General features: G+C 35.4%; 1 protein-coding gene across 1 annotated transcript; it reads right to left on the reverse strand.

Annotated features, from left to right (window-relative positions):
- On the reverse strand, positions 1-27752 carry LOC143250952 (sodium-coupled neutral amino acid transporter 7-like). The gene is made up of 4 exons (XM_076502181.1): positions 27586-27752; positions 20841-21103; positions 11214-11413; positions 1-6619 (listed from the first exon to the last, which is right to left on the reverse strand). The coding sequence occupies exons 2-4, from the start codon at positions 21008-21010 to the stop codon at positions 6429-6431; spliced, it is 561 nt and encodes a 186-aa protein (XP_076358296.1). The 5' UTR covers positions 21011-21103; positions 27586-27752; the 3' UTR covers positions 1-6428.

The following is a 27752-nucleotide window of genomic DNA, read 5'->3' on the forward strand; positions in this document are numbered from 1 at the left end:
TTTTTTTCCCACTTTACATTTATTTAGAGAGCTGTCACCTTCCTACAACTGTCTACAGGCAGTGAAGGGTAACACAAACATTGTGGGCTCAAGCCACCCATATTTTGTTCTCATATCTTATTTTTCTTACTTCACATAGAACAGTGTATATTCACATGTTGGTCCTACTTCTTGCCACCTCCAAAACACATGGTACGTCTCGTATTCTACATTATAGCCTGTGATGTTTTTAACATTTGCAGCATTTTTTTCTAGTTGGTAATGCTTGTTTCAATAATTAACTTGTTTTTTTTATCACAGGTTTGGTATTGATGTTTCTAATGGTCCTTCCTTTTTAAGTTAATCTTTTCTTAAATGTGGAAATGTTTTTAAATGCATTTTCTTTTCAGAACAGAAAACAATTTGAACAAGGCACTTTGTTTATATCCTCATGATGACTGTTATAAAAAAATAAAACATTTTTTTTATTACTTTACTAAATTTTGAACTATGGAGATCATTGGTATCTATTGAATAAAGTTATCAATAATGTTACAATTATCACATTTTCATAAATCTAATGTTAGACAAAAAACAACACATTGATAAATACTACAACAATCATATACTACTATGATAAAATACAATAATGGTCTAAGTTTAATTACAAGTTCGTTTGGAATGTGTAACTAACATACTATGCAAATTTGAGAAAAAATATCACTGTTTTAGGCATATTCTGTCAAATTCTGGAAAACTAAATTTTACCATAATTCGACGATGCTCAATTAAAACATTGTTTGCCAAGCCGTACTCTGAAAATTTGTCTTCCAAATATGAAAAATAAAATGGCTGCTATAAAAATACAAAAAATATATGCCCATCTGGATGCCAGCACACAGTGTGCCACTGTGGCCAACATTTGACCAATTTTGAATCCCACAACCATTGAAATAGCACAAATAGCAATATTTCATTTGAACTAAAAGTCACTTATTAGAGTGAATACATCTGTATTGCATTTTCAATTTCACACCAAGAGTGAGCTTCCTATGTATTTGAACTTGTAACTAAGCAAAATAAAATATTTGTTTCAGATGGGTCAATATTTAGCTACTCAAGCATCAGATACGTTTTCTTTCTGATATTGGAGATCATATCCAATAATCTTCTAGCAGTAACATGATATTTATAATTCATTTCTCTGTTGTAGATAGTAGGAATAAATTATTGATAACATGGAGGCACTAGCAACCTTGAAACAAAATGAAAAGTGCAATTTAACCTGTGTGTTCATGCCAGGAAAATAATGCACAACACCTATATGATGCAACTACACAAGGATTAACCACTTTTGCTAGCATTACACAAGAGAACCAAAAGCTTTGAGATATGTAATACAAAGATGAAATAGAAAGGTTACTGACAATGTTAGATAAGTCTTCCAAAATATCCACAGGTGACAAGTACTGTGATGATAGTTATACAAGTAAAGAAAAAATACAAAGAAAACCAATGTTCAAAATGCACTGTTTCTTGTAGTTCTGGTTAAATACAATTATTTGTGGAGGAAGGGTGTGGTAACTCTCCATCAGGTGTTTGCAGCAAAGTATCACCAATTAATTAAGAATTACACTTTTGCTGTCCAGAATATATTCCAGCCAAAAAAGTTGACATCTGGTGCCACATTCAACATGAACCATAAAAACAGAGTGCAGCAATGCTTGATCAGAAGATGAGAATACACATGGCAGGTATAAATGACCCAACTGCGTCAGAGGGAAAACACTGTTTTAAAGGATAAAGACCAATCACATAAAAAGTGACCATTCAGATATTATAATTATTTGATTTTGTGATGAAATGAAAACTTCTGCTGAATATAATGATATATTAGAGCCACAAGAGGTGTACAATAAGTATTGCACAATTGCTAAGGAGTTGAGAGTTAAAATTTCTCATTTGTTCATTGGTAAAATAGTTAGTTTCATGGGTAAGTTAGAATAACAGATTACCAAGTTCTGTGAAATTACTGTTCATCACAATCAACCACCAATATAATGCATCATACTAGTTCCTATAAATATTGGTTACATTCCTGTTTTAATGAAGAAACAATCTCTAGATGGTTTATGAAAACTTTCTCAATGTATCTGCATTCAAACCACAGGAAAAAGATGAATTTCTATCAATGTGGCACCGATAATCAGAAATGACATACTTTATCATCCACTCTACAAAGATGTTAATGCAGTGTACAATAGGCTATATCCCAGAAAGTTTGAACATGTTTCTCAGTGGCCAGCATCTACTGGAAGGTAACAACTCATCATATAGTGGCAAAAAAGAAATCTTTGACAGATTGTCAGATCCTAAATATAGATCGAGATCATGTCTACACAGTTAGTGGAGCAAAATACCTAACACTTAAACATTGTGTTAGATAGAAGTCTTCATCAGGCAACAATCATCAGTTACACAACACACTAAAATTGGTACAGCCTTGGATGAAAATGCATACTGAAGACATTGAATGAAAACTGAGCTGTTATTCTTTCAAATCTTATCACAGATCTTTCTGTACATTTCACAACAAACACTGACATTAATGAAACCATCCTGGATGGCGATGACAGAATCTACGTTATTCAAGTATCAGCTTGTCAAAGAGGGCCACCACATGTTCATCTGCATGATGACATTGAACTCTTAAAAAAGAAAAAAAGAAAAAAAAGACTCTGACTCTTCCAAAACTAAGAATAACACTTTTACTGCCGACATACTGGGTACAACTTATTCATAATTTAAGGATTCTACTCAAGAAAAATGATTCAATAGTTGCATCAAAGACAGCCAATTAGTATAGAAAGCACAAGTTACAAATATTGATTTGATGCTCATGAGGTACTAAAAAAATCCAAAAGACCCTAGACCTACATATACTGTAATCAAGCAAATTAACAGCAAGAATAACCCTGAGATAACATCTGTTGGGTACATACCAATATATCACAGATAGTGTCAATCTTAACTCTGCATTAAAACAGTTACTTCATATTACTGTGTGTTTCAACCAAAATCAAGTATTATAACTACTGATGAAGCTCTCTTTCCAAAACTGAAGGAATTTAAGTAGTCTGTATTTGGTTATAAAAATGTACTTATCCCACACCTAGGTGGACTGCGTACAGTTGGGAACGTTCACAGAATTCTAGGACAACAAATGCAAAATTGTGGCTTAGCTGATATGTGGATTGAAAGTGGTATTTTAAGCCCTAACACAACACATCAGGTCATGGTAAGATGAGCACATGCATTGAGCTACAGCTTACACAGCTATACAATCATTTGGAAGAACATGACAAAGAGGAACTATCAGAAGCTATGTAGTCAGTTAATCCATAAAATTTTGATAAGTTTAATTAGTATCACAGTATTTACAAAGTTCTATGAAAACATGAAGACCTTTATTTCAGAACATAATGAGTATTCCAGAGCAGTATTTTTGTACCAACACATGAAAATGGTATCTTGCTCCTTCACATCAGAGCATAAATGTAATGGAATATGGAAGTGACACATACATGCCTTTCAAAAAAAATGTTTCCATACTTCTTCAGGCATGATCACAAATTATGCCAAATGGGCTACAGTGTACCTTGAGAAAAATGAATAAATTACCACAAAATGTCCTTCATAAACTTTAGAATGGCAACTTTGTGGTAAAGGAATCTAATCATAAGTTCAATCTGATTGATCCAGGACAAAGCTAGGGATGGCTGAACAGCACAAAAAAAGGTAATATTGTTGGAATACCAAGAGTCACTTCTGCATTTTGTAGGACTCCATCATATAACCAATTTCAATCAAAACTAGAAACACTCTGATGGTGGAACATGTAGATGATTATGTTCACAGTAAGATTACTCCTATCAGAAGAAAATGTGATAGTGATAACAAAATCAAAATAGTCTCTAATACTTCAATAATTCAAAGTGTTTGAAGTTCTGAAGAATAATGTTACTGAAGATTTGACAACAGAAAGCATTCAGCAATCACTTCTTAGAACAGAGACACCAGTACAAGAACAAATTGATGCATTTGGCGACTTGTGTTCACCTGACAATATACTCCAAACTGAACTTGGCACACTCTCGAATGAAAACAACACTCTCATCATTGTATGTTGTGAAGGAATAAGAAAAGAATACACAACTATAAAGGCAGACAGAAACATTTCACAACTATTTATTACTGCCTGGAGGGAAAGAAGATACGTTAATCTTGAAAATATTTTACAACATGGATTAATGCCTGTGTTAATATCACTTTTAGTTATAAATGGAAGTTTCTAAATGCATAGTAAATTCCTTCTAAATATGTGCTGACTCAAGGCACAGTAACTTCAAGGTTGATGACACTCACTGAGAAGTCATGTTTGATAATAAATGGCCATGCATTGGAAAATTAAACAAAGCATTATTCATTGACCATGTAGATACATTTAAAGCATTAGTATTTCAAATGGGACCACATTTCCATGGAACTGAAGCGACTTTTGACAGATATCAGTAGGATTCAATTACGAATAGAGGAATAGCCAAATGTCCACAAGACTTTCAACCAGTACAAGAAATCATTGAAAGCTAGTTAGTTCCTTTTACCAGCAAATGGCCAAGCTTTTTGTCACTTGGAGAGAACAAAAAGGATCTGGCAAATTTCCTTTATGATCAGTTATTACTCCAGAGAACAAGACACTTGTCACAGCTGGAAGATTCAAGGTTATCAGAGCTGTAAAAAATGTGAGATCCAAAAAAAAAAAGAAAAAGAAAAAAGATACATCTCTACTGCAAGCAAATGCATATGAAGTGCTGCACAGTGTTCACACAAATTACCCATCAATAGTTTTTTATTTTTTTAATTGACACAGTTGTACTTTGTTAATTGTTCATTTTAATAAAATGCACTACATCAAGTTGTAAATGAAAGGAGAAACATCCAATATCCCAAGAATATTTCTGTTCATGAAATTCACCAGCTTGTATCAAGAAATCAGATAAAGACTTTGCTTGAATTTCATTCAACTGAAGGATACAATAATGTATCAATTTTCAGCACCGAGTAAGAAGACTGCATAGCAAGTATTTCAAATTCACCATAAATTACTGTAGCACTCGAGAAAAAAAACTTAACAATAAGAATGTAAATATCTGTGGGAAAGTTATGCAAGTTCTCACACACTGACAATTGTGACACATAAATCTGTCCTATAAAGGCCACTCTCAAGAAGTTTTGTCACCAACAATTGACGCTATACTGTTTCACATCCAATGCACTCATCATTAGACCAGGGTATGGAGACAAGCCAACTGCCCTAGCCCAGAACTTACACAATAGGTATGGGATGGAAACTTTGGAACTAAGTTAATGTCTCTCCCTCTCACTTCCAATTTGTGCTCTGAAATTATTACAATGTTAGTGGTAGACTGTTTACAACCAAATGTTTAAAATATATTAAATAATAATGGTAATATTTGTTGGCTAAATGAGTATTTCATTTATTTCAAAATTTAGAGTATGAGAGAAGGAGAGAATAGGAGAACAGGGGAAAGCAAATACGTGAATAAAAACACAACATTGTGAACCTGCCTATTGATATTTTATATAAAAACTGGGCTCAAAATAAAACCAGTTGTTCATAAAACATTTCAAAACACATCTGTGACCAAGATTATACCCAATTGTGGACCAGATGTCAAACATGGATTTGTTATCTCTATATTACTGTAAACTTGATTTGTTGAGTCTATTCAACAATATTTGTTTTGAATCATCTAAGGTTTGTATTATAATGTATACATACAACCTGTAGTTAATCAGTCAAGGTATTCCTGACTTTAAACACACTGACCAAATGTTTGACTGAATGATTAGCTTACTTGTGCACAAGATTTATTTTCAAGCTCAACTAATAAGAAAATAACCTTTCACATATTTAAAAAGCTTTTGGTAAAAAACTAATACCATCTTCCCACCAGCAACTATTGCTTTTTGTTAAAAGCAGTAAATTCACAGAAACTTAAGTAGTATGTTGCCATTCTGTTTTTGAAAATTGTGAGTCAGAGTTAACATAGAGCTTGACAAACAATATTTCTGAAATGAACAAACTTTAAATGTACAAAATGCTCATTTTCCAACTTTTAAGACCAAATGCCTACAGTTTTACAATTACGAGCACATATTTTGAATTTTTTTCCCTCCTGTAATTAAGCCTAAAAATTTAAATTTATAAAAAATGGTCATTTATACTGCACCTGAGAAAAAATGTTCTCATTTGTTTCACAACACAGATCTTTTATGAATATTGTATTTGTACCTTAGATTTCAAGAACAATTATGCACTTTACGAAGGATGTTTTTCTTCAAAAAAGTGTAAGCTATATACGTTATTAATTGCAAAGATTTACTGTCTCCATTTCACTAGGATTGTTGATATCTTCTGCAATGGACTGAGTTAACACCAACCCAAAAGTACCCATTCCTAGGGCAAGAAATACTCCAGAAATAAAAACAAAGAACTTGTTTCTTAGTAGAATTATCGAGGGGTCTTTTCGAAGGGTTTCTTGTAGGAGACAGAGTCCTGAAAAATATGAAAAAAAGTTATTTTTATTTCAATGACAACTGAAGTGTAACAAGCTATATATAAATATCCTATCGTTTATGGTTTAACTTGATGTGACACGAAAAGGAAATTAAATTAATTGAGGTAATAGGGCTACATGAAAGTATACACCCTAAAATACTCAGCAATAAATGATGAAACATCATTTGCAAACTATTACATACATTAAAATATAACTGAATAAACCATTAGTAAACAATAGGCAAAGAATCTTAAAAAATCATTATATCTGAGTGGAAAACATTATGATTTTAATGGAAAGTTCTATGAGTGACTATACATATGCTAGTAAAATAACTTAATGGTTAATGAAGCTTCAAAAATGTGAGAAGTATGAACATAATACATATTACACACAGACATTTAAGTACATTACTTAATGAATATACTTAGAAAATTATATCAGAATCTGGATTTTGTATTTTCTGCTTAGAATGGTTTTTAAATAGTTTTCTCCTACTAAATGCAAATTTCAGAAGTATTTTGTATTTTGAAGCATTTTTATTGGGGGGAAGTTATGCAATAAAAAGTAAAAATCAGCAAGTTAATAATTCACATTATTAAAGCCTTTGAAAAGATTACAGAACGGTAATTAGAGAGAAAGAGAGAGAGAGATGAAACTTGGAGGTGGAAGCAATTGCAGGTGGTGTTAGAAATGTCACATAAAGGCCTTGAGGGTCATCCACATCCTCGTTTACGATATCTTATCCAGAGGATGCTAACAGTCAAAGGCAAGAAAAGCTACGAGATTATGAACTCCATTGGAAGTAACAAGAAAAAAATAAGCCACCTTCCATACAGGAACAGACAAAGTGGATAACCATTTAACTCAATCAGCCAAGATAGAACTAGACGGATCTCATGGCAAAAAGAAATTATTTTCACTCTCTCAAAAAGAAGCAGCACGAACCATCTAATGCAAACTGCCTGAACTGGACGATGAAGACAAATTTAAATTTTAACAACTATGCATAAAATAAATGAAAATGGGTTATTGGAGAAAAACAACAGATCACTGTTCTGAACAGCTCAAGTCTTGGGGGTTAAGGAGAAGACTGGGAATAAATAAAATCTGCCTGTTCTTATGGTGGAGTGTAGAAAGTCTCCAGGGCAAAAATATCAGAACAAAGTTTCTTGTAAATGACAAAACAAATAAATCTTAAAAGAAAGATGATACACAGAACAAATAGCCAAAATTTGAATAGAAGATATTGTAGGACCTCTAAATACTAAACAGATGTTCCAGTCCAAGAGAGAAACAGGATAAAGAGGAGGAGTGAATAGAAAAGCTCAGAAGAGATCTGTAAGAACAAGAAAGGAAAATGACCATGGAAAAATACAAAGTTTTTGGCAGAGCCACGTTGTAACCAGTTTCCAAAGAAATGATAAACCACTTTATAAAGCCATGTACAAAAAAAAGAAAAAGAAAAAAAGAGTCAATGAGACAAAGAATAGCCATACGACCTGGAGTCAGGGAGTTTCAAGTGGACTAACATCAGTAAATCTACTTATCTTACAAAGGACCATACAAAAGCTACACATGAAGGTATGGAAAATAATGGTGAAAATTGGATGTCTGAGACTGACTTGAAAAGGGACTTCTATGATGGAAGAGGTAGAGGCCACAGGATTGCCAACAAACAGGTGAAGAAACCAAATCCATGACTGAGTTGACCAAAGGGCAATAAAGTGAACCTGGCAAAGAATTCGTGAATTAACCTTTTTGCAACAGGCCAGGGTTCAAAGGCCATCTCATCATGTTTGTCAACTTGCATTCAAAATTTTATTGAGCCACTATTTTATGAATTTATGTCAATAAGCCTGGAATCAAACTGTAGATTATAATTTAGACTTTAGTATTATATATGAGTTAGTTTCTTAATTTAAAAGTAAATATTAAAAGAACACAAATAAATATAGATTTTAGTGAGTCATGTGGCATACTGAATGCAGAATTGTTTAAAATTATGTGTGTGCAATATTAAAATAAAAGATTATAATCTTGTACAAATTAAGAACTCAAATTACTAATACTGACAAGCTAAAATATAAGAACCTCATATCTTTTTATTTTGCTGAGATATGGTTTATGTATTAAATCAAACATGGTGGCTCTGTTAAACTCTTTCCATTTTTGAAAGCAGTCCCTTGTATACTCTTACTGCAGGATATGACATGTGAATAACCAATCAGCAAACTAGAATGTCCCTAGAGTGGTTTTTCTCAGCCATTTTAATTTTTGAAAAGACTACTGCATTCTTTTGAACCACGTTTTCAAGAAGGTAAGTTGTGTCTTTAGTCTGCTCAATGTTTCTTTTTTTTTTTTTTTAATGTAAGTAAATCTTAGTTACTAAGCTCAATAACTTACAGTGCAATTCTATGGTATCGGTGTAGTTATTTCCAACTTTTTGGTCATTCAACACTGTATATATATGAAACCTAAACTAGTTTTGTTTCATATCCTCCACATGTGAAATTTTAAAAGGCTTAGCAAACTATGTCCAGTAACAGACAAGTACAAAGGTCGTAGTGAGAAGAGAGAATTGTTTGCTTTATTTCTTGATTTATTGTTCTATAATTTAAGAAAAATAAGTTTAATAATTTATTTCTAAATAGCAATAACGTATATATATATGTAATGTTTCATAATTGAGATGTGACTACATATATTACAAAATATTAGTCCACTAAAACACAGCCAAGACAGGGAAGACTAAAGATCATTTTTATATTACTGGATACGTGACCCGAGTGCACATGCACCTCATCAATGCTAGTTATATAATGCTAACTAGGCATGAGCGAAAGGTCAGTATAATAAAAAATAATAAATATATATGTTTATATAGAGAGTTATGAGACTTAAGCTACTTAACTTAAACATTTGTATTTTCATGTTATAATATGTAGTCATTCTAGCAAGAAAAAAGCATGATTTATATTTATTTCTTTTTTTTTTTTTATCATGGTTACAAGGTTGGTTAAGTAACAAACCACTTAGCGTATACAAAATAACAAAATATGAAGTCTTACTAAAAACTAACATTTCAAATATATTTACGAGGTTTTAAGAGATTATGCAAATAATATTTAAGATTTTTGGGATGAAGAATAGTTTTTTTTTTTAATAATAACATGAAATTATTTTGCACTCAGACTAATAACAAAACTATTTTCATAAACAAATCTTTGGTAAAAATATTTCATTAAAAAAATCTGATTTTTTCTTTACAAAATACTTATAACATTTACTAAAAGCTTACCAAATTTTGTGAAGATACACATGCTGTATGAAAAGTAATAATGCAAATACTTAATGTTTGCAAGTGTATAGACAAACTCATTTACATTATATACAGAGCCCATAGTAAAAGGGTTAAAGAAGTCAGAGGTGAAAACATGTATGGGTGTGGAAAGAAAAACAAAGCTCCTGGAGGAAGAATTGTGTGATTTAAAGACTTTCTACAAAGTGAACCTACAGGTGAACAAAGTGTAGGAGCCAAGCTATCACAGGACTAAAGCTGTGGGATACTTTTAGAAACAACTGACCAATGAGTCTTACAATGGTTGGTTTCTTGAGAGTTAGGGCAACAGAACAAGGAAATCCTAAAAAAAATATACTAAGAAAGAAGGGTGCCAAAATGGAGCTCCCTGAGATAAAAGCGAGTCCAAGAAGTTTGTTTTTCAATATTGCACAAAGCTACATGAGGGCTATCTGCACTAACCGTCCCTAATTTAGCAGTGTAAGACTCGTTAAAAGAATAGCTCTAGTTGCCACTGAGGTAAAATACAGACTGTGTTCTAAAATATCAGACTGATTAAGAGGAGAAATCGATGTAATGTAATGAAAGTTAATAATTTGGATCAGAAGCTCTAACTGAAATGAATTAGTGTATAATTTTCTTTCTCCAAATTAGACAAAGGTAAGAAAGATAACACTTTGTTAACAAAGAATTAAAAATATGCACATAAACTACACATTGCTTAGTGATAAAACATGCAGGGGAAGGAAAGTTCTATATACAGAGAATGAGTCACTCTCATAGAAAAAGAGGCTATAATCTGATGATGATTGCATCACAAACTGGTGCAGTTTACATTATCATATGTAGGAGTTACAATCAGAAGATCAGCACAGGTACAAAACCTTTTTAGCAATAATATTAAGTATTAAATGTCTTATGAAGAATCAGTAGTTTTTGTAATAAATAGGTTACCTTGAGGCACAACTTAAAACAATTTAATTAATAGATCTGTAACTTAAAAGAGATACGTCTACATCTAATAGTCTCAGTCTTAATGGCACCTGAGTTTTCTCTTATTCTGAGTACTAATTACAAACCAAATTCTCAAAAAAATGTAAAAAAAAAAAATGTAATACTGAAGGCCAAATTATTCCACTAATGGTGGAGTTTAAGTTACAGTTAGCACTTGATTTTGTATAACAGTCTGTAATAGTTGTGTATCAAATGAAAAACAGCCTTTTAAACTAAAGCTTATTGGATGCCTACTGATGTATTAAGATTAATTGAGTGCAAGTAATCTCTCTTACCTGGAAACACAAAAATGAAAACTGCAGCTAAACTTCCTAGCAGCTGGATCACTACTCCAATGTTGGGAGTAACAGCTGCTAAAGTTAAAGTTGTAATAAACCAAACAAGAGCAGTCATGATTCTCCTCTTTCGTTCACCTCTAGCTGCAAGTTCAGCAGGCAAACCCCTTGCTTGAATATAGATGTCGTCAATTGCTGTTCTAAAAGAAGCAGAGAAAAAGTAAATTTGATGTCAATTACTACATAAAACACCAAGTTAGAAGTTCCAAAGTCTTAATCCCACGTACATGCAGGGCAATTCAAAAGTTCACCAATAGACAAATAATTCAGAAGTGGACAGCCACAAGAAAAGTTAGTATGAACTTACCTTCTCTCACACTACAGCTATTACTTGACTGCAAGAGTTTCTTTTCCTTTGCTCAAGTAAGCAATGGTTTGATTTTTCTCTCACTCCAGTTGCTACCCATTTAATTGCCCTTGACAGTGTTTTATCTCCCAATATTCATAACCTCTATCCTGGTACTATATACAACCACTTCCTTCAGATAATATTGTCACTTTTTCAAGACTGGTCCAATTTGCAGTTTCCAACACTGGCTATTTGTGGGGAAGAATGGCAGGAAAGAGTAAAAGGAAAGGAGGTAAGTATTATTGGAAATACATTTTCCTTTTATGAAACTACTAGCTTACAAAAGATACTGACATCATTTCACATTATAGCTAGAATACAATGTTGATAAGGCAGAGGAGCTGATGATGGCATTATTTATAGAAAATCTGGTTGCATGAATCATGGATGTGCCAAAACAAATCAAAGACTGCCACATTAATAAAGAAATTACTCTGTATCCAGAACAGGTATGCTCTTCACCTGGAAACTAAATTATGTACTGCAGGTGGAATTCAACATGATCTGTCATCACCATTCACCAGGCCCCAAACAGATAGACAAGGTGCCACTGCTTGGAGTTGGAATTACAGGTTCATGGCCTGTAAATGCCATGTTGGTGGGTATGGCATTTGGGCTGCATTATATATAATTGTGAGTGGATCCCAAACTGTAGCTATAAATTGATGCATTCTGAGCCACCAGAATAACAAATAGGTAAGCAACATTTAAGTGGACAAACCTTGTTCTCAACCTGAAGAAGTTCAAAAGGCAATGTCTCAAACTCAGAATTATAGGATCCTGTATGACATACTTGACCTGATGAAACAGAAATCATCTGGTTTGGATTTATGACACTCATCCTCACTACCCAACTGTATGGGCATAGCAAATTCTATTGCCCCCCAAATTATGGAAAGGACACGGAACAAACTGTGCTCAACCAAGGACCCAGAATGGGACTACTCTGCATTCAGAATTATAAAGAAACAATGGACCCTCTTCTATGAACAATGTACTGACCAAATATTAATCAAAAACAAGGACCATGCTCAACACAATCATGCAGCTAAGTGTCAAATCTGATCTGGTATTACAAGTGGACTCCCTCACAGGCTGGTGCCACTCATACACACATCTGAGAAAAAAATCAACAAAAACTTCTAAAGTCTTGGATAAGAATGCCTCAACTTCACTCTCTTCTCCAAGACCATAGAAAAGTCACTTGAATGATCTAGAACAGGGGTGTGCAACATTTTTCGTCGGTGGGCCATATAACCAACTTCATCAATCAAGCGGGGCCACTTAAAAAACAAGCTTATTCGTGTACATGCACAATAAATTAAAAAAAATTCTCAAAATGCAAGCAATAATATTTTATATTTTTGCATGAGTGATCATTTTAGTGCGACACTTGAAATTTAGAGTCCTTGCAGAGCTTGTCGATATCAGCTTTGACAGAAGTGGTTGCCACTCTTAACTGACTGGTCAAATGTTCATCAGTCAGCTGACTTCTACATTTGGGTTTGATGAGCTTCATTTTGGAGAAAAATTGCAAACAGCAATAGGTGCTACCAAAAAGGGAGGCAATTCTTTGTGCATGACGGGACAAATTGGGAAACTTTTCACGTTACACAGAGTTTGTAAAGTCTAGCAAACTGTTTTCAGAGAATTTCCTTTTAGTGTCCATGTCAGCCTGCAGTTCAATGAGTTCCATTTGGCAATCATCAGGACTGTCTTCCACTGCCAAATCAAAAGGTTGAGCGAACAATTTCAATCTAATTTCAGTTTGTCTGAAATCTAGAAATCTGTTTGCAAACTCATCACGCAGCTTTTGTACACTGGTTCCATATTTGTTGTAATCCAGATTAGGAAATTCCAGTTTCCTGGTTGCAAGACATGTGTCAATATGGCTCTTCTCAACTGAACCTGGAAAAGTTCCAATTTCTTCTCAAAAGCACAAATATGCTCAAACAACTTATTCACAAGTTGACTTTTCCCTTGTAGTTTTAAGTTTAAATCAGACAGATGCTGTGTAATGTCTGTGAGGAATGCTAAGTCATTCAGCCAGTTCTCATTGCTCAAGAAGTCCACATTCTGGCGTTTGCTCTCCATGAAGAACTTAATCTCCTCTCGTAGATTCCAGAATCTCTTCAAAGTAGCAGCTCTACTAAGCCAGCGTGCAGCAGAGAAGTACAAAACATCTGAATACTCACTGTCCAGCTCATCTAAAAAAGTTTTAAATTGTCGATGATTTAATCCTCGTGTTCGAATATAATTTACGCATTGGACGACATTTTCATGACTTCTGCAAAATCCAGAACTTTGGTGCACAAGCTCTCTTGGTGAATAATGCAATGGCTTACAACTACGTCTTGTGCTCCAATTGCAGTAAGAAATTTCTTGGTGAATCCATTTGTCCTACCTGTCATGGAAGGAGCACCATCTGTTGTAACACCACATAATTTATAAGGATTCAGTTCAAACTTTTCTACAACCTTAAGCACTTGTTCACAAATATCCTGTCCTGTGGTTGTGGAGGAAAGGCTTGCCATATCTAAAACTCTTGAAAACATCAAAGCCTGCAGTAACAGCTCTGATGAAAATGACAAGTTGGGATGTGTCATTGATATCAGTGCTTTCATCCAAAGCCAGACTGAAAGCTTCACACGAATTCAATCTCTCTTTCAAAGTTTCTTTGATGTCCTCTGAAAGATCTTTTGTCCTCGTGAGACAGTAAAGCGGGAAAGGCTAGTTTGCTCCACCAAATATTTTTCTCTGGACATGCATATTCTGTGAATATTGTTAAACAATTTTTAATAAATTCTCCATCACTGAAAGGCTTTCCCTTTTCTGCCATACATTCACAAAGCTTAAAACTCAGTTTTGTCACCAGTTCTGAATTTTTCTTGAAAGTGGTAAAACACCTTGTTGCTTTTCAATGGATGTTTTTAAATGTTCAATTTTGTCCTTTCGTGCCTGACCAACAATTTCATCAAACTGGGAGGAGTGCTTAGTTGCGTAATGTCGCTTAATATTGTACTCTTTCATGACTGCAATTGTAGTTTGACAGACGAGGCAGACAACACCTTGATTATGTGGGACAACAAGATATTTTGTGCACCATTCACTGTTGAATAACCTTCCCTCATCATCAATTTTTCGTTTCTTAACTGCTGACATTTTACTAGCCCTGAAATCAAAACAAAATTATTCTCACGAAAATAGCAAAGTAGAAAAAACATAGAATTTATTTACACATGGAACCTCTTATGGACAGAAACACATGTTTCTAAATTGGCATCCGATCATAGCCTTCCGGTACTTAAATTAATTGAGAATAGCAAAATACAGTGTGACCTCGCCTATTCGCGGTTCGCCATTCGCGGCCCCGCATATTCGCGGGTTATGCGCGAACTGCGTTTTGTAGGTCACAGAGACTGAAAGGGCTTTTCGAGGAGATTTCTGTTGTATTTACTCAATCAAGCCGTTTTATCAATTGTCGTCTTCACCAAACAAGATTGGACTGCTATTGGCTGACTGCCTCAGCTTCCCCAACAACGCAAACGGCAAAGCACAGCCCGGTAACGCACGGTACAATTTAGTGAAATACATAACAGTATGCAATATTGCTACATTATTACTGCATCAATGAGTATAAGTATCATTAGTGTTTGGGAAGCATTTCATATAGTATATAATCGCATACATATACGTTTTAAAACTGCATCCAATATTCGCGGTTTTTCGCTATTCGCGGGAGGGTAAAGAACGTAACCCCGCGAATAACGAGGTCACACTGTACATAGAATCAGATGCATCTGAAAGCAAAATTTTAATAAATTCAGTAAAGTCACAACAATATGCTAAATAATAATCAATTTACCTTCAATATCTTGTAGTAACTGTAAAAGGTAATAAAATTTTCACCAATAATGAATGACGGACAGCAGAGGTTAGGGAAAATTGTCGCCAGCGGACGAAGGCGAGGTTCAGGACATGACGTTGAGTCGTAGACAATAGTGCTAGTGCACGTCACCAATTCATGCCCTAAGGAGGCCGACCAATCGAATTCGGCCTGCTCCTCTCTAGCAAAGATAATTTTAGAAGTTTGTCGAGTCGAAGCCTGGGAATCCCGTAGGATCGATGCTTTTAAAAATATTCCATTTGCGTTGGATTACAGATCAGGCCAGATGGTTAGATTACAACAACTAGGGCCACACTAAATGGCTTGGCGGGCCGGGTTGTGGCCCGCGGGCCGCCTGTTGCACACCCCTGATCTAGAAGAATGATTTTTGTCTGCCACCCCAGAGTGGTAAGAACCCCCTAGCTCCACTACTAGAATCTGATGAAGTAGGGTGCTGGGAAGTCCTGATGGAAACAGTGCAATAGACAAACCACATTCTCTAAGTTTTTAAAAGGAAAGAAATGCTAATTTATTCAATACAATGATTAGCAAGAAAGGACAAGATCCCCTTATGCTTTACTCATAACAGTCCATAAGTGGTGGTCCAGCATAGTAAAGTAATACCACCTGGCCAGACTTTAGGCAGTTTTATGGAACACTTCACTTTGCAAATCCTGTTGTAACCAAGATAAAGTATTTTGAATTTGTAGTTGTTAGTGTAGAATTAGTTTGATAAAAGCACAGCAGCCTGGGCAACTCTCACCACACAGTTGGATCCTGTGAAATCAAGGTAAGGGATCCTGAAGCAATGGAAATCCTCATCCCTCTGTATAATCTAGTGGAAGAGGTTAAGATAACCTAAGAGAGTAGTCAAACACCCTCAGATGAAGATACTGCCAGGTTATGCAAATAAATATAAATATAAAGGGAGATAAATATAAAGGGAAATCCATATACCAGTTTACAAAATATATTCCAGCAAGCAATTCAATTATGTCACTAAGGAAATAGAAACATGAGAAATATGATAAGACATAACTCGCACAAATTCCTTGTCGCCAAAGAAGCCCAGAATACCCAAATAAATAAATTGTATCCACTACATAAAGAGAACTGAGGATAAATCCCAGGAAAGTGAAAGGTCACAATGAATAAAAAGTCATTGTCTAGCACCTTTAAAAACTTTAGTGCAGGCAAGATAACACTGCAAAGCCATCAAATCACCATAACAAATTATCAGGATCTAATCAGACATAGTGGTGAGAAATAGTGAATTGATTACAAAAATCTATTACCATCTCTGTCTTTGTGTCATAGGTAAAAAGAATTAGTCTGTGTATAAAAGGACATAGGTAGAATAAGAAACCACTGTATGTATGTTCAGCACAAACAACTCTGACTGGCAAAGTCCACTGACCAGAAGCAACAACAAATAACCCTTAATGGAAAGGTGATACACGATTCATGAGCTAAGGGACAAATGGATATTGAGAAAGAGAATGTAACACTACCTTTATATCCCAGTTACGTAACTGAAACAGTCACTTGGTACTAAGGATCAGAAAATACTTAAGGTAGCCAGAGAGCACTAGAAACTTAAAGAATTTCAGTCTCTTCAAGTATCTAAGGTAGCCAACAAGGCAACCTTATACAGAATGATTGTAGAATATGTAAAACCCTTGTCAAAGAGCCATGTCAAAACAACATTAATAAATGTTCATTTTGGGATGACAATGAGTCCCAGACAAGTACATGGTAGCATTAGAATATAAACATATAACCTCCACAGATGAAACTTGAACTTTTATGTGGATGGGTGAAAAGATGTCAGATCATGAATGCCTCAACAGATAAAGTGGAAGAGGTGGGCAATCCCAAATGTGTTAAAGAAACATAAACCAGGGTTGAGCCAGCCCATCTGGTGCTACCAATAGAATGTGAAAAGAGGTTGAAGGAATCATTGCTAGAGTAGGTGAGTAACAGACAAATCAGTAGGTGGGCACATAGGTGCAACCCAGTCCAGTCCCAACTTATTATATCTATTGCTACTTCCTGAGGGTGAGGTACCAAACACCAAATTGGCAGTAGTTGAGTGTTACAATAAGTGCCAAATACATTCATTATCAATGTGTCACACCAAGACAAAATAAAAAAAAAACCTAAATGAAACATCTATTCTGTCAGGAGAATATGCTTAGATCAAGTCACTGATCTTTAACCATGTGCATCACCTTCAGAACATGGCAAGTTAGCAGGATGATATGATGGAAATATGCCCAATATAGAAGACAGAAGGTTCAAATACAAAAAAACCTGGACCAACTGCTTTTTTGTAAATGAACTGCCACCATAAAGGCATCATGATAGTTTCAGACCTAACAACACTACTCTTTGAACAACAAGAGCTTTTAAGTTCTAAAACACTGATGCAGAGGGAAGCCTCATCATTTGTCCATAGGCCCTGGGATTCCTAACCATTGAAATATGCATACAATCCCTGAAGCAAGGCATTCATGAAAATATGGATCTATGGAAAAGGTGGTGGCAGAAGAACACATATAATAGTATTGTTCCAATCTAACAACCACTTGAGATCAAAAATTTAAATCCTGAATATAATACCAGGAAATTAGTGGATTATTGTTCATGATCCATTGGTCATACAGAAACCACTAAAGGGATTTCACATATACTTGTCTCAATAAGGGATTTGAGAGATGCCCACATCTTCAAAGAGAAAGAGCTATCTGCACAATGCATGAAAGAGATACAAGTGTTGGACTACCCATTTCCATAATGTGGAGCTGAATGGAACTCAACTGAGCCCATTTGAGATATGTGTTGAAAAAGACACCCAGATGGATAATATATTGGAGTAAGAAGAGGTTTCTTGGGTTTGATAAGAAATCCTGCCTGTTGCTTCAGAAAGTACTATTTGGATGTGATGTTTTGCCAACTGATGAGATGGTGCCAGTGGTAGCTATTTTGTTAATGTAATGATGTGACTACAGGCCCAGGGAATGGAAGTGATAAAAAAAAAGATTCATACAGTTTAGCAGAACACAGGGTGCCAATGATAGTACTAGGGCAAAACCCTGATCTACAGCACTTGACCCTTATATAAAAAAATACAGATGGTGTCAGGATGAATCCACTATGTAAACATGCAACTAGATATTGGTGACACTGAATTTGGTCATCCAATCTTGGCAAAAAGGCAAATGTGAACTGAATTTTAAAGGATTAAGGAATTGATCTGAATGAGAAAGATCGATGACTGAACACCAATCTTTCATCTTCTTTGGCACAACAAACAGATAAGAATAAAAATCCTCAGAAAATTGTATTGTCTCTCTCCACCATCTTGACCAATAAATGTTTGATAAACATAGAATGAAGTTCCAAAATCCAAGGATCTGCAGGAAGTTGAAACATGAAAGAAGTTGAAGGTAGATAATGGCAGTGGAAATGTGAACTGAATGACTAATCCTGATGCAAGGACCTATAGTACCAATGGATTTGTGATAAAAGTTTACCATGCATCCAGAAATTTGCAGACCCTAGCCCCCACAGACCCCAAAGGTATATGGTAGTCACCATTGCTACTGGCAGGATTACGACCAAGTAGAGGTACCTTGTGTATATAAGAAAAATCTTTTTTTGGATACCAATGGACTGAGGAAGTGGTGTCGGAGATGAGAACACTCAAATTAGGGATGAAACAATGACCTGCAAAATATACAACCTTGAAACCTCAATGGTACTGTCACAAGACAGGCCCTCAGTAACCTCATTCTATATCACTAGCAATTACTTTCCTATATCTCTTCACTTCTGAAATCACCTTACACATATTTGCAGACATTGGAACCACAGAAAAATTAAAATTTTAATAACTATCAACAATCTGTTGTGAATAAAATGAATACAATTTATATTTTCTTGTCATATATCTTACAAACTTCTTGCACTTTATGTAACTGTCATTTCACAGTTATACAGAATAAAATTAAAATAATTTACACTAGTCATATTCTAAGTTGCATACTGTAAATACAACTACATACTTCTAATGTAATGACAGAAATAATAATGAATTGACAATTCTACTTAATAATGTTTACAAACAAAGTTATAGCTTAGCTTTGATTTTAAGAATGGAATTCCAACACTAAAGTTCCAAGTTTAGTTCCCAACATATAAAATTTACAAGTACCTTTTATAAAAAAGTTTAATTTCTCAGTTTGGCCCTATATATAAATCCTCATTTCTGCTGATACGTAGATCTACATATTAAAAAATTTATCTTGACAAAGCACAGTCTAATCAGAAACATTGATCTCGCAAGACAAGTCTTAAGTGCATTTTCTTTTACTTAAAACCACACATTTCCTTCAACATCGTTTACAGATGATTGAAAAAAAAAGATTCTATTACACTCAAATAACCCTTTCAATTCTCTACAAATGGAGATCCACATATTGCATCATATTGAACACTTTCATATTTTTTGCCTCTTCCCAACACTCAATGTAAAAAAACTGACCAACCAAAATTGGATAGGATCACCCCCCTCCCCTTTTAACATAAAATAGATAGGAAATCCCCCACAGTAATTAGTGGGATTACCTGTAATATTGGGTGGTATTTTATATTTTTCTGCATAACTTGTATGTATATTGTTAAGGAGAGTGTAACCAAAAATGTCAGAGATACACAAGCAATTTGTTGCATAGATAGTTTATACAGGGGTGATTTTAAGGTCAACTGATAAGAAAATTATTTTTGAATGCACATAAAGCAAATACATCCTGAAATTTTCCAGAGTTAATTATTTCTGAGAAATTCAACAATCCTTGAAAGATTCAATGTGTTCACCTTTGTTGTTACTTGTTTTGTTTGTTGTTTGGATTTTGTGCAAAGCTACACTGGAGCTATCTGTGCTAGCTGTCCCTAATTTTGCAGTGTAAGACTAGGGGAAAGGCGGCTAAGCTAGTCATCACCATCCATCACCAACTAGTGGGCTACTTTTTACCAACAAATAGTGGGATTGACCGTCACATTATAACACCCCATGACTGAAAAGGCGAGCATGTTTGGTGTGAAAGTGATTCAAACCCATGACCCTTGGATTGAGTTAAGTGCCTTAAACACCTGGCCATGCCGAGCCTTTGCTGTTACTTCATGGCTTAATAAGTTTCATAATTTTTTTTTTGGTTATAAAAGGAATTGAGATGCACAGTTTTTACAGCAGTGGGATCAATAACAGCACAGTGCAATATTAGAAAGAAAGTAACATAATATTTTAACCTTTTAATTTGACTCAACTTACCTGCCACAGAACAAAAGGATGGGATATGTAGTGTGCGTTTTAGCAGCAAGGGCCACTATTCCCACTAATACAACAGGATCATTGGCATCGTAGGACTCTAAGATGTCACTAGTAACAAGGGAACCAAAGGTAAGGTACCCAAAGGTGGCAGCAACAGTGTAGGTAAACATGCAGATCAATATAGCCACAATTACAGTCTTCAGAAAAATGCTAATTCTTCGGTCATTCAGACAAGAATACACAGGAACACAACTAACATGGCACTGAAATTGTTTTAATATTTCATTAGAGTAAAATTAGGTTTAAGAATGTCTTACTTGTTCAGCTTTTGAGAATACATTTACATACCTGGAATGCCAAGAAATAGTAAAATAAAAATTGAATAAGACTTACTCAAGTTAATTTTGATCTTACTCTAAAATTTTGTTAAATACAAGTATTTTAAGCTTAAATGGTATGACACAAAATAGTACCGTTTGTATTTTATTGTCGATGCATAGTTGTTTTGTAGGAATATTTTTCTATCAAAAATTATAACAAAAGTTTAACATTAATTGTGCTTAAACTTAAAAATCCAAGAGATAGAAAGTGTAATTTATTATTTCAGTACATTTAAAATATGATCATTGCAAATTATTCCAAGATATCCTTTGGAAAAAAAAAAAGTAAAATTTTTAAAATACAATGTTTTTAAATATTCAAGATAAACGTATTCCTTATAGAAAGAAAATAGTGGCTATGAGCAAAAACCAGTTTTTCACAAAGGATAAAATTACAGAAAAGCATCACAAGTTTAAGACAAAAAAATTGTTTGGTATTACAGGAGATTTTGAGGATCACACGAATTGGTCAAACAAACAATTAGGACATCAAAAAGAACATATATGAAAAAAAGTAAGCTGAAAATGTAAAAATTAACAGTAACGATTTTGTTAAATACATTCAGGGTAAACAATAATGTTAGAATGTGAGCAGGGCTTTTGATAAAGCCATCTAATGATTACAAGATGGCTGTGATATTACATTCTACTTTTTCTTCCTTTTGGACTCCAAGATTTAACCAATATTCCTCATCTTAAACAGTTGATAAATGAAAACAAGATTGAATAAGATGATCAAATTAATTCTGAACTTAAGAGATAACTGGGTAGTTTAAAGAACAATAAGGCTTATAGGTCAAACACTAGTTCACCAAGGGTTTTGAAAAAGATTAATGATTCTTTATAAAAGACACTTGGTATTATTTTTTGTTAGTCCTTGAATAGTAGACAAGTACAAGAGGATTGAACGTTGGATAATTTTCAAGGGTTGGTTGGTTGATTTAGTGTTTTATGGCACAAAGTAGCTAGGCTATCTGCACCAAACATCCGGTAAAAAGTTCAAAGTAAATTTAGTAAAATTCATAAAAGGAAATTAATGTAAAACAAAACAAAGTTTAAAAAAAAAAAACAAAATGGCGTAAAACCAATGTTTAAATCTAGTCTACAACGTCAAGAGAAAAACTACAGTAATTCAAGTTGTAAAGGACTTTCTGTTGTGTAACTGTAATAATCATAACATGCCAGGAAGACTAACAGGTAAGTACAAAAACCACCGTCAGTCACACCTGAAGTTGGCATTTCCAGTCCTTGTTTCGAGTTAATGTTACGGCCAGTTTCTAATTTCAAATTGAACTATATGAACTGTGATTTTTAAAAGGGAGCCACATTAAAAAGGTGTAATGTATAAAGTAAAAAACTTAAATGGCATTAAAAAGATTAATGGCCTTTAAAAACTAAAACATATACAAGGTGGACAGTGTCACCATAACCAATAACACTATCTAACGTTATGGACAAACCTTGGGACAGAATATGGTGAAAATGATGCTGTCGTTGTGAATCGTAATGATGACAAGAAAGTAAAATGTGGCTTATTGTGATCTGAGTGTCACACAAACTACACACTGGTGCATCAGTTCCAGATAAAAGAAAACAATGAGTTAAAAAACTGTGACCAATGCATAGTCTAGTTAGAACAACTTACTCTTTCTGATCCTCATGGAAGCAAGAAGGCCAAAGTCCAATATAGGGTTTTATTTGGAAGAGCTTGTTTTCACATTGCTCACTCCAAGTCAACTGCCAGATGGCACGGAGTCGAGCCTTGAACATAGGACCATAGTCCATGTTTGAGACAAGCATAGCAGTGATAGTGCCAGAGCAGACAGACTTAGCTGCAGTGTCAGCGAGCTTGTTCCTGCGAATACCAACGTGGCTCAGTATCCAAAAAACTGGAAAGTAGATGTTAAAGAGAGATGGGCCAGTTGGTTTTGAATATTGGCGAGAACAGAGTATAAACCAATGTGAAATGATTCCATGGCCAGTAGAGAACTAAGCGAGTCAGTATAAATCATGCAGTTTGAGTACTGCTTAGCTTCTATGTGATCCAGGGCAAGAGAAATGGCATACAGTTCAGCAGCGAACACAGAAGCTGTAGCAGAGATTCTGCACGCAACCATCAAACCACAAAAACCGTGGCAGAGCACACACAGTCGCCTGATTTCAAACCATCTGTATAAATAGGAATGAAAAGATGTTCAGCAAATAACAGTCAGTATATCCAATTAAGAATGTCTGCTTTTCTCAGATGACTAAAAGATAGGTAACAATTGGGGACTGTAAGAAGCCATGGTGGGATGGGCTCACAAGTGGAGAAAGCAATGTCATCCAAGGACAGACCCAATTTATCCAAGTGCACTTGGATATGAAGGCCAATAGAAGCAATAGCAGACCATCTGGTCTGAAAAACCATGGCCCATCGAGAAAGGAAAACACAACCTCAGATGGGATGCTTTGGTAAGGAACAAAGTTTTGAAGCGTATAGTAGACAGTGGCAAATGGCAGAGGTGCAAAGAAGGTTCATGAGACTCTACGTATAAGCTCTAAACTGGGGAAGTGAGGAAAGCTCAAGTGCGGAGCCAAAGTCCTTGATGATGAATAGGGTCCAGTATCTTTAAGGCCGAGGATCTGTCAGAGCCATAGACCAGTGGATCCATAGTTGAGTTTTGATCGAATGATAGCACGATATATCTTTAGCATTGAACATCGATCTGCTCTCCAAGTGGTGGAAGGGAGGACACAGAGGATGTTCAGTGCTCTTGTGCATTTGACCTGTAGCTGCTTGATGTGTGGTATAAAGGTCAGCTTATGGTCAAAGATAACCCCCAAGAACTTTGTCTCAGGGACCACAGCTTCACTGATACGGAGTTCAGGACCAATGGTGAATATGCCGTTGGTGGCAAAAGTGCATGCAAACAGTTTTAGAGAGAGAGAAGGTAAAGCCATTTGCTGTGGTCCACTTCAGTAAATAACTGAGGGCAGTCTGTAGCTGCAGCACAATATACCACATATTCGACGACTGACATGAGATGTAAAGTCGCCTATATAGAGCCCATGTGCAACAGTGAGAGGGAGTTGTTCAGTGATGGCACTAATTTTTATACTGAAAAGTGTGACACTCAGAACACAGCCCTGAGGGACTCCAAGTTCCTGCAGAAAAGAACGGGAAAGTGTCGAACCCACATGAACTCGAAATCTCCTGTCCATAAGAAAAGTTTTATAAAAATGGGTAAATGGCTACGTAACCCATATATGTGTAGGTCTCGCAAAATGTCATACCTCCATGTTGTATCATAAGCGTTCTCTGTGTCAAAGAATATTGATACAAGATATCGTCGTTTGAGAAAGGCTTCTCTGATTGATGTTTGAACTCAAATCAAGTGGTCCATGGTGGAGTGCTGTTGTTGTAACCCACACTGGGTGGGTGAGAGGAGATTGTTTAATTCAAGGAACCAAACAAGACAAGCATTAACCATCCTCTCTAAGGTCTTACAGAGACAGCTCATCAAAGCAATTGGATGGTAGTTTGAAGGAATCTTGGAATCCTTCCCAGGCTTGGAGAAAGGTACGACAATGGCCTGGCACCAGGCATCAGGAAAAACATTCTCCTGCCAGATCCAGTTAAAACAATAAAAAGAATATCAAGAGAAGCAGGAGATAGATGGCACAGAATCTCATAGTTTATATCATTAGGTCCAACTGATGTACTGCCAGACCAATGAAGGGCCAGTTTGAGTTCCAGTGTTAAGGGATGATTATAGTCAAAGAGACAACCAGCTCAAAAGGAAAGAGGTGATTGCTCTGCCCGAGTCTTGATGGCTAAGAAGGTGGAAGAAGAGGCAGAAGTGCAAGGTACCCGGTAAAAGCTTTCACTTGGAGTATCGGCAATGCTCTGGGTATCAGCCACTTCCTAGCCATCAGAGAGCAAGATCAAGAGGAGGACAGAGTTATATTGCCCACTGACCTTTCAAATCTTTTCCCTTATGACTTTGGAACTGGTGATAGAAGATTCTTTCAGGCTTTGATGTCTTATCCACACGTTAAGGAACCACGACATGATATCTTTGAGTGACTGAACTGCTAACACTGGAAACATCAGCCATATAGCCGTACCTACAGTTAACATAACCTGCCTTGATAGTGACAGGTGGACATGGTGATATAAATGTCAGAACATGGATATTGGTCAGCATTGTAATTCCATCTTTCCAAGTGGAGATACACCTCACTGCAGAAACTCTGAGCGGAGAAACCAGCAAGAATCTCTGACTCAGGGATGTTCTTCAAATCTCTCAACAATAATTCCTCGTGATGAATTCAAAGTAGCATGAGGTGTAATCTCAATAGGTATATCCCCAATTGCCTATGGATGCAATAAGAGTTCACTGTGTTGAGATGTGGATGTTTCCACCAATATGTCACCAGATCGTAGCTTCTTTACTGACTTTGGAGAGTCCCTCTAGTCTCTTCTGAATGAAAAGGGAGACACTTGCCCTAAGGGTTTGTCTGAAAGAGAATGTTGGATACGAAAATGAGGTACAAGTGTTACAGATGTTGAAGATTGCTGCTCAGAATCTTCAAGACATGATCGTTACCTATGGACTGTTTTTCACTATTTTATTTAAGTTTTTATTTAGAGGATCCATAATAAAACGGGAAATTTTAGTGTCCACTGACCCTATCCACCAAGGAGCCTTATGAGAGGACACACTACAATGCCAAACAAGGACACTGCAACAACACCAGGGTTTTCGTGAGCACTGCACTATACCCAAACACCAGCATCAGATACAACGTCCACAACACCTGTTGAGAATAAATATCCAACACTGGTACATGGTTGACCCTAGCCCAAGTAGACCAGTCAAATGACCCAAGGCCACCCATCTACAAGAATTCAAGGCCAAAGTGGTGTGTTAAAGTTGGACCCCTCAATGACCAAGATCCTCTCCTCCCTTTCATGGGTCACCACACACTGCAAACATGTGGATGGATGTTTAGATCCCAGAGGAGGTAAACTGAAAGAACAGAACCTTCCCTGGGAGGTACCCTCACCCCATACAGGAATCCACACAGAGGGGGGCTGAAAGGGCGAGCATGTTTGATATGATGGAGATTTAAACACGCTACCCTCGGATTACGAATCGAGCACCTTAACCATCTGGCCATGTCAGGCCCTTCTCGAGGTAACATTCACATTTATACTTACAGCTTGGTTACCTACAGAATTGTGTTACAAAAGAGAGCATATCTTAAGTTAGATTACCAAGAACCTTAATTTCATGTGCTTTCTTCATAGTTTCTACAGAGCTTCTAATGAACCAAAGTTTTCTTCAATCTTTTGAATGGAACAGATTTTTGCAGTCATAAACTTTGATTTATACATTTACCACCAGACTTTTATTTCTTTACAGCCAAGAGTGCATTCACAAAACTACTAATGAGAATAGTATTACTGCTTCTGTTGTTATAGGCATTATGCTGGTGTGTTGCTACCTGTTTGATTGAAAATCCCTCACAACATAAACTGTATCCTAAGGTGCATGAAAGAGGAGGAACAATTATACTGTGTAATAATTTCTTCCAGGAGACTTACTAAAATTTACAATAACATTTACAATTTTATTAATAAAAGTATTAAATATAAGGAACAGGCAAACTACAAAAGCTTCTATGGCTACTCTGTACTAAGTCATCAGGTGAGTACATTAGCTGCTAGTAATCTTTTCAGCTTTTTTTTTATGCCCATTGTATCAACTTTCTACAATAATTTCCAATACTGTATGTATAAAAATTTATACAAGAAGATTCAGTTTCTACGTGCTGTGTAACTCCACCTAAACAGCTAGTCACACTGACTGCTAAGTGGTACAAGTGAACTGCCTTGACCTTGAGGTTTGCACAAATATTAAGTCTTTCAGCTCACCTCTTGAGGAACCTGAGGATTTCCCAAAACCTATTATTTTAAACTGCTGGACTCACCAACTCCTGAATGACACCAAAGGAATCATCTAGGTCCTAAGGTTTCCAAAAAGGTAAAATTCTTCACACAACCCCTTAGAAAACCAAAATATTTTTTGCAAAAAACATTTAACAGGAGCTTTCCAAAAGAGGCCCCTAAATTTAGCCTTAAGTTAAAATATAGCACACAAGTAAGTAGACCTACTAATTACTGTTCATAACTTGTTTAACAAAATGAAACATATCATGCGACAAGAATCATTAAATTGAAAAAGTGCAAAATAGTAGTTTAAGCATTAAGTTTGCATTATAAGGCCAGTAAATAGTACACAAAAAATAAATGAATTCATTAACATATATTATATAGCTAACATTTACATGTGTGATATTTGGTAATTAACACATACCTGATAACTAAAACAAATAACTGGTACAGCTAAAAAAAGCTCTGTCCACACCTCAGGTCTTGTTTTTATTGGTCCTGCTTTATGGTTACCTTCATAGTATTTGTAAATAATTAGAAAAACTACATACAACACAGCAAGGACTCCTACAGAACTAGAAAGAAAAAAAA

Source organism: Tachypleus tridentatus, chromosome 5, assembly GCF_004210375.1.
Source record: "Tachypleus tridentatus isolate NWPU-2018 chromosome 5, ASM421037v1, whole genome shotgun sequence".
NCBI classification, from domain to species: Eukaryota; Metazoa; Arthropoda; class Merostomata; order Xiphosura; family Limulidae; genus Tachypleus; species Tachypleus tridentatus.